The following is a 13318-nucleotide window of genomic DNA, read 5'->3' as shown; positions in this document are numbered from 1 at the left end:
AAAGCGCACTTTGCTTTGGTAAACAAGTGACATGAATTTTTCCATCATTCTGCGTAAAGAATGAACATCACGAGTCGACTCCTTTCTACTTTGAATTGAGCTCAAGATGAAAGTGCAACTTGCCTTGCGTTTCGAGCATAGAAAACGCGATGTTTAAGTACCCCAAGACGCCCGCATTTTCCTGCCTCGTGGCTCGAAACGAGCGGTAATGAACGTCGATTTTTTTTTTTTTTTTTGCTTAGCTCCGTTTTGCACTCGAGTTTCCTGGCCCACCTTTCTCTTGAAGTGTTCACAAAAGGGATTTAAAAAAAAAAGTAAAATTAAATAAAATGAAATCAAATGTTAAATGTGTTAAAGAGTTTCTTCAATTAATTAAGTTTTAGAAAATTTCTTTGTTTCGACTTGTCTTTCGTTAGAACTAGATTTTAATTAATTTTAGTAAATTAAAATTATTTAATTAAATTAAATATTATCTATGCCTCGGAAAGTAAAATTCAAAAGTCAGCAACGCACTTATAAAATTGTGCAAATTGCAACCGTGGCGATTTATCGTTGGTGTAAAAATATTTTTGCAAAAAACACAATACTTTTCTTTTCTTCTCTCTTATTGTCTTACTTAACAGTATAACTGTTACAGGAAAAATGATAAAAGGATTTGGAAAGCTGTCTTCTTTAACTTGCCAGCCTCACTAAGAAAATTCTTTTTCCGATACAAATCGTTATTCTTGCAGTCTTCTAGCCTCTTCAGTTCGGAACTCTCTTTCTGTCTCGATTTTTCCTTTCGTCAATTCGCATGAAATATACTATAACCATTGACGAAATGTAAGCTGCAAATAAAATATAGGTACGAAGGCTATCAATGTTATGCGTAGATAAATGTACATGTAATAAAAACTCGATGACATTTAAAAAGTCGATCCTGCTTCTTTTTTAAAGAAAATACATGCGCGAAAATAGGGCATAAGAAACCGATGGAGGGCTGTTAAAACCGTCGCAAACTTGATAAAAAGTTATAGGCGTACAAAAAGCTACGCAAGGTGTAAGAAAAATAACGTCAATGAATTACTTACCTCTTCCATTCACTGTCCCTTTTATTTCACGAATACATCAGAAAGCGCAGCCGCGAAGCGAAACGAGGGGGAAGAAAAAAAAAAAAAATGCGACGCGACGAAAGACGCGACCGAAAGTGAAAAGCTCCGAGTAAATATCGAGCGTGTAATTCACTCTTTAAAGAACACTTGAACGATAATTAAGCCGGCCTGCCAGCGCCAAGCCGGAAAGTTGGAAAAAGCGAGCGAGAATACCTTAACGACACAATGAAGAGAGAGACAAAAGTAGAAGTATCGAAGAGGAAAAGCAGAGAGAGAAAAATGCGAGAAAGAAATGACGAAGAAAGGCGAGGAACGAGACGCAGAGATTGTGCAAGAAGGATAAGGGCAGTTTAAAAAGTCTTGTCTGGTTTTCTTTTGCAAACGCGGTCTCTAAAGACACGTGAACTGCTTTTAATTAGCGGCCAGGTTGCGTTGAAAGTAACTTAGAAGGTTGCAGCTAAGAGTGAATTTCAAATTAGAAGTTACTTATCTCTTTAAGTGATTTCCCTTTTCTTGATTTTCTAACTGGTTTCACATTTTAAAGATTTCTTTTAATTTCACAGTGCTTCCTTTTGTTTAAAAAAAAATTGCAAGATTTTCTATAAATATTGTAGAACCTTAGTTGCTGTATTACACTTGGCACTATTGCCAATTTAATGGCTAGGAGGGAAAAAAGATTTGAATATTGATCTTTCTTGCTCACAAATTCAATTCGAAAAACATGCTGATTAATATCTGAAGTATATGTTGGATTTTGGCACATTTCTTTTGTGATTGTGCACGTATCCGGAGAAAATAATTCAACGTTATATGGCACGATAGATAATTTAGTAAATTAGTGAATGCAGTCTAACAGTAAATAAATAAAAGTAGACCGAAAGGGTGTCGACTCCGTATATTTCTTCTTTTTTTTGCGCGAGGGTGGATGGGAGCTAGAGCAGCAACAGCGACAACGGCGGCAACGACGGAAGGGTGAGTCGTATTCAGCGACGTTTTATACGTCGTCGGGTTTCATGCGGCGGGGTAATTTTTTTATTAGCTCGAAAACCACTCGACCCGTCGTCGTCGTCGTCGGCGTCGTCGCTATGTCGCGCATGTCGGTGAGATCCACCTTCCCCCCCGAGAAAAAGATCGACTACCCCTCGAGCGCCTCTGTGTCCATGTTTTTACTCTTTTTTTTTTCCTTCCCGTTGTCCTCCACACCACCGCTGCCACCCCAACTCGCTCTTCGCGGATTAATCGCGACTTCCCCGTTCACATTTTGCTCGTCAAACAGTCAAAAGAGCCACGCATTCATTTCCTTTATTAAGTAGTTTTGCGTGAATTAAAAACGTACTCGCGCTGCTTTATTAACCCGCGCACGCTCTCATCCTCTTTAACTTTCTTTTTTATTTTTGTTCTAGTTGTCATCCACCCAGAGACGAGACCAATTATGCGACACCGACGATCGGCGATGGAGTGATGCATAAATGTAAGTTTGGAACTGTTTTATTTAATGCACTCTCTAAAAAAAAATTTGATTTATAAATGGCAAATTTCTTTTGATAATTCTTAACAATAAAATCTATAGGATAGTTTGCTTACATTCGCGTTATGAAAAATCGAAACAAGAGCACACGTTGTTGAACTTGGAGCTATTTCGGATGGCAGACGGCCGATTTTGAGGACCGTTAATGATAGGGACTCAGCGTGTCTGCGTTATAATTATCACTGAACATCAATTAAGTATTCTCGGTGGCGGTCGATTGCTCATTCGTTATTAATCGCGCCCATTTAATGCAATTTTCACCGACAGTTTTCGTTTGACGTGATCTTGAGGGCGATTATACTATCACGAGTATTATATATCAGTTTCTTTTTTAATTTATTTAATAATTATTCAGAATATAATACATTGCAAAAGGATAATATATAGTAATAAATAATATATGATTTATAAAAAAAAAAAAAAAATTACGGTACCACCGTTAAGCACATAATCTGGCATGAATAAACGGCAAATTTTAGCTTCGGCAAATTCCACAGGAAAATTAAGGTACTTTTTCTCGACAGGTTAAAGTGTCAGGAACTTAAGACCTCGAGAGCAACCCCTCCTCGGGGTGTCGGGACTGCTTAGAAACTCTTAAAGGGTAATAAACTTGTTTCACGTGCACGCGTCGCTTATTATAACGAGTTTGAGAAATGCCGACAGGTTCACGTCCTTCTGTGCAAGATGCTCGTCAGGTCGCCACGCAGGATTACAAAACGTGATTTCGAAAGTTAACGCAGGCTCTTGTATTAGTTAGCGACATTCAAATGGCACGTAGTAATCGCTGCGCATATACTCCGTAGAAAAAAAATTTTTTTTTAAGATATCTTTATCTTTTATCGTCGATCCCGATCTCGGAAAACCGCGCGGTTAAACGATCCCCGCGATTTCGAGAAAGAGCCTGGCTTCTCGCGATAAAGTGAGATGCGTGGTCGTGTCAGAATCGTAGGAACGGAAGCCATCCCGCGAAGGACCCTCCGGTATTAATGCGAAGAGAAGCCCTCGGGTTCCCCGATTCTTCCAATCACAGGCATAAATAAATCGCGCTCTCCGTCTATTCCTTCACCGTCGGCCGGAATCCCCTGCCACTCGATCAGGCCATCAGCCGAATACGCCGTCAACTCGCGCGAGAAGAAAAAAGAAAGTGATCGGGTAGGATGATTGTGCTGCTCCCGCGATCGGATCGGAGATGTGTCGCTAAGCCGCGCTCACTCTCTGCCAGTCCTTCGAAACGATGTGTAATCAGGCCCGACATTCCCGATTTATTTGAGACAGCTTTATCACCGCCGCGGCCGTGCAATACGGCCGATATATCGGCGGCGATAAAGGAGACGTATTTTTGCACCTTCTCCCGAGCGGCACATGGCGGAGGAGCTCTTTCCTCGCCCGTGAAACAGATTTATCACCATTTCCGTAATGCATATCATCGACGTATTGTATTAGCGAATACGAATAGTGCGCATATTTTTATAAATTCTTCTCGTTGTTGTTTTTTCTCTGTCTTTATTTTAACACATACATATTTCTTCTCGACTGCAGATTTCTTTATCTGACTGTCGAATTATCCCTTTACAAAATTATTTAAACTTAAGATACTTGCATTAAAAAAAATGCATTAAAAAATAATGCATTAAAAAAAAAAAAAAAAAAGAAAGAGTGAGGAAAAAAGAAATGTTCGTTTATCGGAAATTTTAGCGCTCATTATTGACGTTGAATAGTGAAAATAATGTAGAGGCGCGCCGCAAATTGGAACATGAGAAGGCAACTGCATGGAATCCCGAGGCGAATTCTTTGGGGGAAGGGTTCTTGGTACGACGCTTAAGCATGGACTTTAACCATTAGTCTACGAGCCATTAACTAAATTATGCAAGCACCGCCGAACTCCGCCAAACGTAGCACGCGTAAACTTCAGCCATCGCGTTGGGATCCGGATCGATCGAATTATTCATACCATCCACATATGCCGCGCTAACTTACGTTCATCATTAGCCTCTCGCGACCCAGTACAAAGTTTCCTAACTATTTTTACCCCGCGAACTTCGCGCAATAGATACCGCGTGTACCGCATTATAAGATCAATGCGCGTCCCGCGCGATTTTCTCGCTTTCTGCAAAAAGTACTTTGAACGTACGGAAAGTAAATTAGCGACGTTACAAGTAAATAGAATTAAAAAAGTAAATAGAATTAAAAAAGAAAACCTGCCGTCGTTATTTCGCTTCAGGCCGACTTTCCGCGGCCTTTCAAAAGCGGGCAATTTGTTAAAGCTGGCTCGAATTGATTCCGGATTTATTTGCGGTGCTTCGTCCGAGTTTTTGAATTACGAGGAACTAAAACCTTTAAAGTTGAACGCCGATCCCGAGAGTGTCCTGAACCGGCGCACAGGTGTGGGTCACGGGAGAGTCGTTAACGCGCAGCCTCAACTTAACTCCCGGCGATTAATCTCCCCCACGCTAATTATTTAGCCGGTTACCGAGAGAGTCCCGGACGGTCGAATAACGACGTTCCGTTATCGGATGTAGCAGGATCGTTCGAGTTGAGTGACGGGCTGCGGGATACGGGAGGGCGGCAGGGACATCAGTAGCAAGTAAGGGTTTAGGGGGTGAGGTCGCGCTCACGAGGATACGCTTGCACGAGGGGTTGGGGTCTTGCGCAAGAGTAAATTGATTAGAATTAAAGGGTTGGCTGGCAGGTGCTGCTACGAAGGTTGTTGCAGATCTACCGAGGAAGAAGAGACCCCGAGGAGCAAGTAGTGGCGAGGAAGAGCCACGTCGCGCGAGGTACGGAGGGAATCCAAGCCGGAGGGAAAAGCAGCAGGACGTGGGAGGGTAAGGGGCCGAAGGTACAACGGTGACCACAGCCTCGACGCTGATTGGTCGAGTCAAGTTTGTGGCAAGATGGCTGGCTGGCTGGCTGTTGCCACCGCCGCTGCCGCAGCTACTGCTTCTGCTTCTGCTTCTGCTTCTGCTTCTCTATACTCACGTTCGTCTCCCTTTCTAGTCCTCGCGCCCACCATTACCCCCCTCGCTCGCCCCCTCAACCCTTCCTCTAGCTCTACACCGCTGTAGTTCCCTTCTACGCGGTCTCTAAGATGCTTTACCTATGTGCCAAATAGATGTATGTACGTGTACACGCCTGTTCGAAACAATGCCGGGCGTGCAACCACCCCCGCGCTTGCCTGCTACCCTTTCTCCGGCCAGCAACCCCCGTCGCGCCCTGCTCTTCCGTGGCTGCCACCATCCTCGCCGTGCCACACCAACCCTTACCGCTACCTATACGCTCTACCGTCGGCCACCCACCCCCGTTTCTTCCTCCGGCCACCCTCCGTCATCTATAGCTCTCCATCTCAGCTCTGTGAGCACGGCGTCACTGCTTCTACCATCCGCAACGCACACCGCCACCCATCTGCCCACCCACTCCTTTCACCCACCACGCACGCCGTCCTTCTCTACCTTCGCGTGCTTTTCTCTTTCCCTTTCTGTTTCCACTTCCGTCTTCCTCAAACGCCCGATCCAATCCGCCTGGCGGGTAAGACCGTACCGGTGCCGTAAGTACGAGAACACCGGCGCGGTCTCTCAAAGAGAATGCGATAATACGAAGAACTTCGACTAATGAGTTAATAGTTGGTGCCTCGCGTTACCGGCAGTACCGGGAAGTACTTTATTCGACGTCGCCGGGAGCAACGAGATTATAACGCGGCAGAGTGGGTGTGAGTGAAGCCACACAGACATACATGCACACTCACATCCGGAAGAAGTATACGCATGACGGCGTTGTCGACGGCAAGCAGGCCGTTAAGAAAATTCGTCCGACATAATCAAACGACTATCTCGTTTCCGTCGCCCATCTTCCAAGTCCCTCCAAGTCGTGCCGATCTCTCTCTCTTCAGCCTTGAACGACTTTTCCTCTTCTTTGCCCGCAAGGTCGCCCGCGGCGGCAGCTGATTTACTGTCGGCGCGCGCCGCCGACGCCGATCGAAGTGGCGTTTATAATCGCGCCCCTCGCGCTAATTAACAGGCCGTCGGGTCCTGCGAATCGCGCGGCCGAGACCGAGGGGTACAAGGTAATAAATGGGCAAACTCAGCTGATGAAAAAAATCCGGGCTTGACACTTCGATTGTCTTGTGCTCAATGATTCGCGCGCGCGACTCGAGGCTGCAAATTTATATTTAATACAAGTCAGACTTTAAAATTTTTTAACTTTGAAACTCCGAAAGCACCTGCGTTAAAAACAACACGGTAATTATACTTGCAGTAATAATTGATCGACCGCTTTAAAGTTTCCGATTGCAATCAATTTTAGATTTATTATTATCATTTTTTTCATTGCCGAAGGAGACTATTGTATACAAATCTTTCTTGCCGGTAATTAAATAACCCATTTGAGATAACGTATACGAGATTTTTTTTTAGCCTGACGGAAAGATTCAGCGAGAACGAACGTGGAGAACGAGGGTGGTGCGTAGACTCTTATTCGGTTTAAACATTGCGGAAAAATTCGCGCCTTGAAATTCTCTCGGCGTGACGACAAAAAGGGAACGAAGAGCGCGAGTTTGTCCGCTCTTTGGCCGTTTGCGTAAAGAAAAGTGCGACCAATAATTTTATTTTTCGCGATAAAGCACGGCGCGCTCGCGTGGCGTCACCGAAGCGCGGGGGTGACGTGGACGACCACGGGGGACACAGGTTTGGGGTGTGACGGGGGCAAGCCGCGTATCTTTAGTAAGTAAACAGAGCGCCTTATGAATTTTAAGCAGCACAACGGAGAGAGTACCCAGGTCTCTCTCTGCAGCTCGCTTATTTTCACCATCTCGCTTTATCTCCTTTTCGCACGCTCTTTTTCCATCTTTCTCCCCTTTTTTCTCTTTCTCTTTCGCGGTGTCCTCAACATCTCGCGGCACCCTCCGTCGCTCGTTTTCGCCCGCTCTTTCTCCTTTGAGGCGGACCCCTTATATGCGCGAACCGAGACGGCGAAGAAGGGCAACGTAATTTAGAAAAGTAGATGCGCCAAGATTGTATAAGCGGCGTTCTTTCCCTTCGGCCTGGCGGTCAAAACATGAAGATGATGACATAGGCAACGAGGTCGTTACTCGGTGTTACTTAAGCGATCCGTCGCGAGACAACTTCGCTGAACGTAAAGAATATCTTTTTTAATAATTAGAATACGAGATACAAAGATTTCTCTCATTTTCTCTATTTTCCTCTTTTTTTCTCTCTAAAAAATTTACCTTAAAAAGCTTTAAAACTTTACTTTACAGAAATTTAAAAAAAAATAGAGAGATAAGATGTCGTCAACGATCGGGCGAATTATTTTTAGAAGTTTAATAAAACTTGACGTGATGAAACTGCATATGAATTTCACTTTGTACCTTCCTCGCCGTTCAACTTTCCCCCTCGACAATTTAGACCGTGATTTTTCCAATTAATCGCACCTACGTCGGAGTTCCTCGACGGGGCAGATCTTTACACGGTGGAGAAAAAGTATTCCCGTGCCGACAGAATTCGTTCGCGGGTGGCAAAGCCTCGGGATTTGCGTCGTCTCACGATTGTGGGCGGTCACGCCGTTGTTTTGATATTGATCTCCCGGATAGGACAGCGTCGTCGTCTAAGCATTCTAATGGCAAGGGATCGGGATTCTGCGCGCTGCGAGCCGCACGTGCTTCTAATGATTTTAGTGTACCGTGGTATACCTTCTCCGGCAATATATATATATATGTATATATATATATAAGGGGCACATGTATAGCCACGTATCGTATCCACGTTACCGGGGCGCGGTGTAATATGTCCCGGAGAAGCCCGAAGGGTGGCCGACTTAGAGTGGGTGCCTGGCGAGGGCACGCGCGGGGAGGAAGGGCCACTTCCCCGAGACGGTCTTGCGGGATTCTTAATGGCGAAGGGCCTCCGAGGTAACACTACGGCTATTAAACGCAGACCCTACCACTTCGTCTTCTCTTCCAACACGCTCTTCCCCTTGAATACGTATCTCCCTTTGCCCTTTCCCGCACAGTTTCCGATATATGTAGTTTTAAGTTACGCGAGACGAAATTTCGACAACCTTCGCGGAGTCCGTAAACGATTTAGCTTCCGCGACTTTCTTACGAAAATTGATCGGCTTCAGTTCGATCAGTTTTATTATGAATTAATTAATTAATTAAATTTCGCACACGAAATGAGATTCTGTAATTATTGATTAGTAAAGTTCGCAAATAAAAAGGGTAAGCTCGAAGCGTCATTCGACGAAGAAGAAACTAAACCCCGTAAAAAAAAAGTTTCGTGGGCAGCAGAATGAGCCTTCAAGTAGCATTGCAATCACGCGTGAAAGATCGTTTGAGAGCAATGGGATTCGGGAGTGGCGTGACGCGACGTGGGTTGCCACGGGGGTAAGACACGGGGGTAAGTAACGAAAATGTAAGCCTGGATCAACCGCGCTTATCCCCTTTGGCGTCGGCGTTTGACGCGACCGCTGAAATTTTTACTTCGTTCGATTTGGCCTTTCGGTAAGATTTTCCCTGTCCTCTGATTGGTGGACCCTGGCCACGCCCTGCACGTAAGGGTGACTCGCTCGCCCGGCACTATCAACCCTTATATATGCCCGATGCGAAGCACACTTACGTGCCGGCACGCGTACACACACACACTCGCGCGTATGCATTTATTTGCGGATGTGTGCGAGTACGTGTGTAGGGCCGCAGAGCTTCACGTGCACATACGTGAATACATACGGCCGATACATAGGCATAGGGATATACATACCGGGTGGGGTTCCGTTCGAGAGACGGCAGTGGGCTTTCGATACGACACGGTCGATCGAACGGGCTCGTATTTTCGGTATCGGGGCGTTATCTCTCGGGAAGATAAGCGCGCACCCCCTACAGCCCGAAAAATATTTCGGCACCGTTTACCGGTGTCTGCATGCACTTATGCACGTATGCACAAGGATACGAGAAGTGTCGGAGGAGATAGCGCCGCTGAGATTGTCGACAAGGCAGGAAAAAAATTTTTTATGCGAAACAACATTTTATGTCTGCATCTACATTTAAATATTAGTTTGATATCTTTAATAACGAGAAGGTTAATATTTCTTAAAAAATTCCGCGCGACTATTACAGTCTTATAAATCAAATATTTATAAAATAAATCATAATATCGAGATCACAGTCTCTTGCAAATTACCAGTCTTTGTCTAAATTTAAGAAAAGATATACGATACATTTTTACGCACGCTGAACCGATCGTAGAAAGAAAAAATCGTACATATGGCATACTTGTTACAAGTGATAATAATTAGCGGGGTGTAAGCGACGATAATACATTGCTCATGCATACCGCGTTGTGTTGGCATATTTCGGGAACAAATTCCACGCGTAAGAATGAGAAACCTCGGCGTGATCCGGATCGCGTGATTTAATTTTCCGATATACACCCTTCCGACGTTCATCAAGCCAAGTTTAGCCTCCCCATATTTAATTACGTGGTATAAGCTATCTCATTCACAGCTGCTGTTCCGTGACAATCGCGCAATGGATTCAATATTTATATATTTTCATTTATATTGATTGGAAATAATTTCTTTTTTTTTTAATTACGAAAAAACAAAGTTTTTTAACTTTTGCCATCATACTTTATTTTATTTATGTGCTTTTTAATTCTTAATTGTCATCTTTTTTTTTTCTTTTTTTTTTAATTTGTCTTTCGCGTATGTTACACGTTTTTATTTTTATATATATTTATGTCGTTGTTATTAGAAATATATACGAGAATCTTTAGCACGTTAAAACCAAGTCCGAAAGTTTTTCTGAAGTTTAAACGACAAGGTGAATTAGTTATCCCTGTAGAACCGCAAATTCTCAGCAGTTACGTGCCATCTAGCCCTACAATCGTTACGCAGAACCTTGTAGGGAACCATTTCAGCTACGTCGGTTAATATAATTTCCGCGCTAATTTAATTCCATTTTACTAATTAAAATGCACGAGGCAGATTGTGCCGAATCGTCCGAGCGAGTTTAAATTACATCTTGCTACTGGTCAATTAAATATAAAAATACCTAGTTGACCGATGCACGAAGGGTTATAGTACCCTTCGTTCCCTTTGATCCCCGACCGAGACGCCAAGCCGCGAATGATTTCGCGCGGATGGCGCTCGTGTCAGCACTGTGAAACGCTTCAAAACAAAATTGTGTTTGGTGACGGCATTCAACCAAAATTTTGGACTGAAATGATCGAGGAACACGACGAACGCGAGACAATATGCGATTCGGTGGTAAGTATCGCGACGCACATGTTGGAATAACAACGGAGCTCCTGGAGATCCGCGTAACGCCGTGAACGCATGATGCACGTTGCTAATCTAACCTCACTTTCAGAACTCGCTAGTGGAAGGCTGCCGTTTACCGGTCAGGATGCATGGAACGGACGATTGGCGTAAGTAAATCGTGCACACGCGTTGTTCCGTTCATTCCAAAGAGCACGTCGTTGCCGAGAAGTACGGCTTTCTCTACGGAAGATCAGAATATATTCCATAGTTTACTATGGTTGCAACCATGCAGCTGGATTGAGTTTTAGCAAAACATATACTGTTTTATTGTAAAAGATTTGTTATATTTATAGTATTTGCACTCAAAATGGTTTTAAATATATATATAATTATATGTAAATTAAAAGACAGAGTAATCTAAGTAAATTTTTCTTGTTTTGTAGCACTTGCTGAAATCATCAGCCTTAAGGAAGTACAAGGGATTAAGTGCTATTATGTTCACTATGTAGACTGTAAGTAAATTGCTTATTGGTTATAATTTATTAGTGTTGACGTCGAGTTTTATCAAAACTGTGCTGTTTTAGTTAACAAACGATTAGATGAATGGGTTATGGAAGATTCCTTGGATACTAGAAAGGTCCAGTATCCACGTCGTGAAGGAACTGCTCCAGGAACTGGTGCAGCAACCCCCAAAAAACAGGCCGTTAGTAGACCTCCTAGTCCTATTAGCATTAGCAATGAGCCAGTCAATGGAAATGCTGTGCTACAAGCGGCACTGCAAAAGAAAATGTCTAGAAAGAGAAAAGCAACGTTTTTAGAAAATGAGGATTCTCAAGATGCTCCACCACAAACGCCAGGTCCCAGGCCTACTGGCTCACTAGTGGCACATCATCACGACGATGTAGTCACGAGGATGAAAAATGTAGAACTAATTGAATTAGGCCGCCATAGAATAAAACCTTGGTATTTTAGCCCATATCCACAGGAAATGGTGAATTTAACTTGTATATATATCTGTGAATTCTGCTTAAAGTACAGAAAAAGTCGAAAGTGCTTGGAGCGACATTTAGTTAAGTGCAATTTACGGCATCCACCTGGAAACGAAATATATAGGAAGGGATCTATATCGTTTTTCGAAATCGATGGCCGCAAGAACAAGAATTATGCACAAAACCTTTGCCTACTGGCTAAACTATTCTTAGATCACAAAACCCTTTACTATGACACAGATCCATTTTTGTTTTATGTAATGACAGACTTTGATAGCAGAGGGTTTCACATAGTTGGCTACTTTTCGAAAGAAAAAGAATCGACAGAAGATCATAACGTAGCATGTATTCTTACACTGCCACCATACCAGAGGAAAGGTTATGGTAGGCTGTTAATAGAATTTTCATATGAACTGTCCAAATTCGAAGGAAAGACCGGCTCTCCTGAAAAGCCACTGTCCGACTTGGGTTTACTTTCGTACAGAAGTTACTGGGCTCACACGATACTCGATATCTTGCTGACCGTAAAACCTGTGGTAGAGAACGAGAAGCCGCAAATAACGATAAGCGAAATCTCTGAATTGACATCGATCAAGAAAGAGGACGTCATATCGACTCTGCAAAATCTGAATCTCATTAACTACTACAAGGGACAATATATTGTAACATTAAATAGGTAATTTACAGTCAAACAGAGGTTTACCTAAATTCTGTGAGATCTTGATACTGATGTATATCTTTATTCGCAGGGAAATTATCGAACAACACTCAACTGCGATGGAAAAGAGACAGATCAAAATAGATCCTAAGTGTTTACATTGGACACCAAAAGACTGGAGTGTTAGAGCTAAATGGTGAATTTAGCTCGAGTTGACAATAAAACTTTATTGTTTTTGTCTTGAAATTATTTTTCAGGCATTCTGAAAAATCGAGTATGGTTTAAATAGATGTACAAAAATTGTACATATATATGTTAATTTGTGACCATGGACGGTTCATAAATTTAGCGTTTTAATAAGACTGTATTTGGCGTTATGTACGCTTATTACAATGCTTTAGGAACTTGTCGACATATGCAGATCTCGGTAATAGAAGGGCTAGGTTTATATTACGCAAGTTCTGTGACAAAATATTTGCTGTAACAACCATATACCTTAATGCAATGTTTTAATATAATGATTAGAATTTTTTTAAAGATTCACAAACGACTGTCATTGTACAGTAGTCGAGTTTGTACAAATAATCTACTGCTCTTGTAGAATTGTAAATAAATGTGATTTTATAACATACAATTCCTCCACGACTCAAGCGTACATAAATTTTATAGAGAACTATTTGTATAGATTCAGTCAGCAGATTGCTATTTATAATTCAATTTTTAGCAAAGATAAATGAAGACGTGTATCATATTTGTCATTATATCTACGTGTATATATATGTATACATCTTTTTCACAATAT

General features: G+C 42.7%; 1 protein-coding gene across 1 annotated transcript; it reads left to right on the top strand.

The window, feature by feature from the left end:
• The first annotated feature begins 10736 nt into the window (after positions 1-10736).
• Tip60 (Histone acetyltransferase Tip60) lies at positions 10737-13150 on the top strand. The gene is given in 6 exon segments (XM_070663077.1): positions 10737-10875; positions 10979-11036; positions 11313-11381; positions 11454-12534; positions 12608-12692; positions 12694-13150. Coding segments are annotated over 6 exon segments (1377 nt in total). The 5' UTR covers positions 10737-10830; the 3' UTR covers positions 12733-13150.
• The last annotated feature ends 168 nt before the right edge of the window (positions 13151-13318 follow it).

Source organism: Cardiocondyla obscurior, linkage group LG11 (genome assembly GCF_019399895.1).
Source record: "Cardiocondyla obscurior isolate alpha-2009 linkage group LG11, Cobs3.1, whole genome shotgun sequence".
NCBI lineage: Eukaryota > Metazoa > Arthropoda > Insecta > Hymenoptera > Formicidae > Cardiocondyla > Cardiocondyla obscurior.
This window is presented reverse-complemented; position numbering and strand designations above follow the sequence as displayed.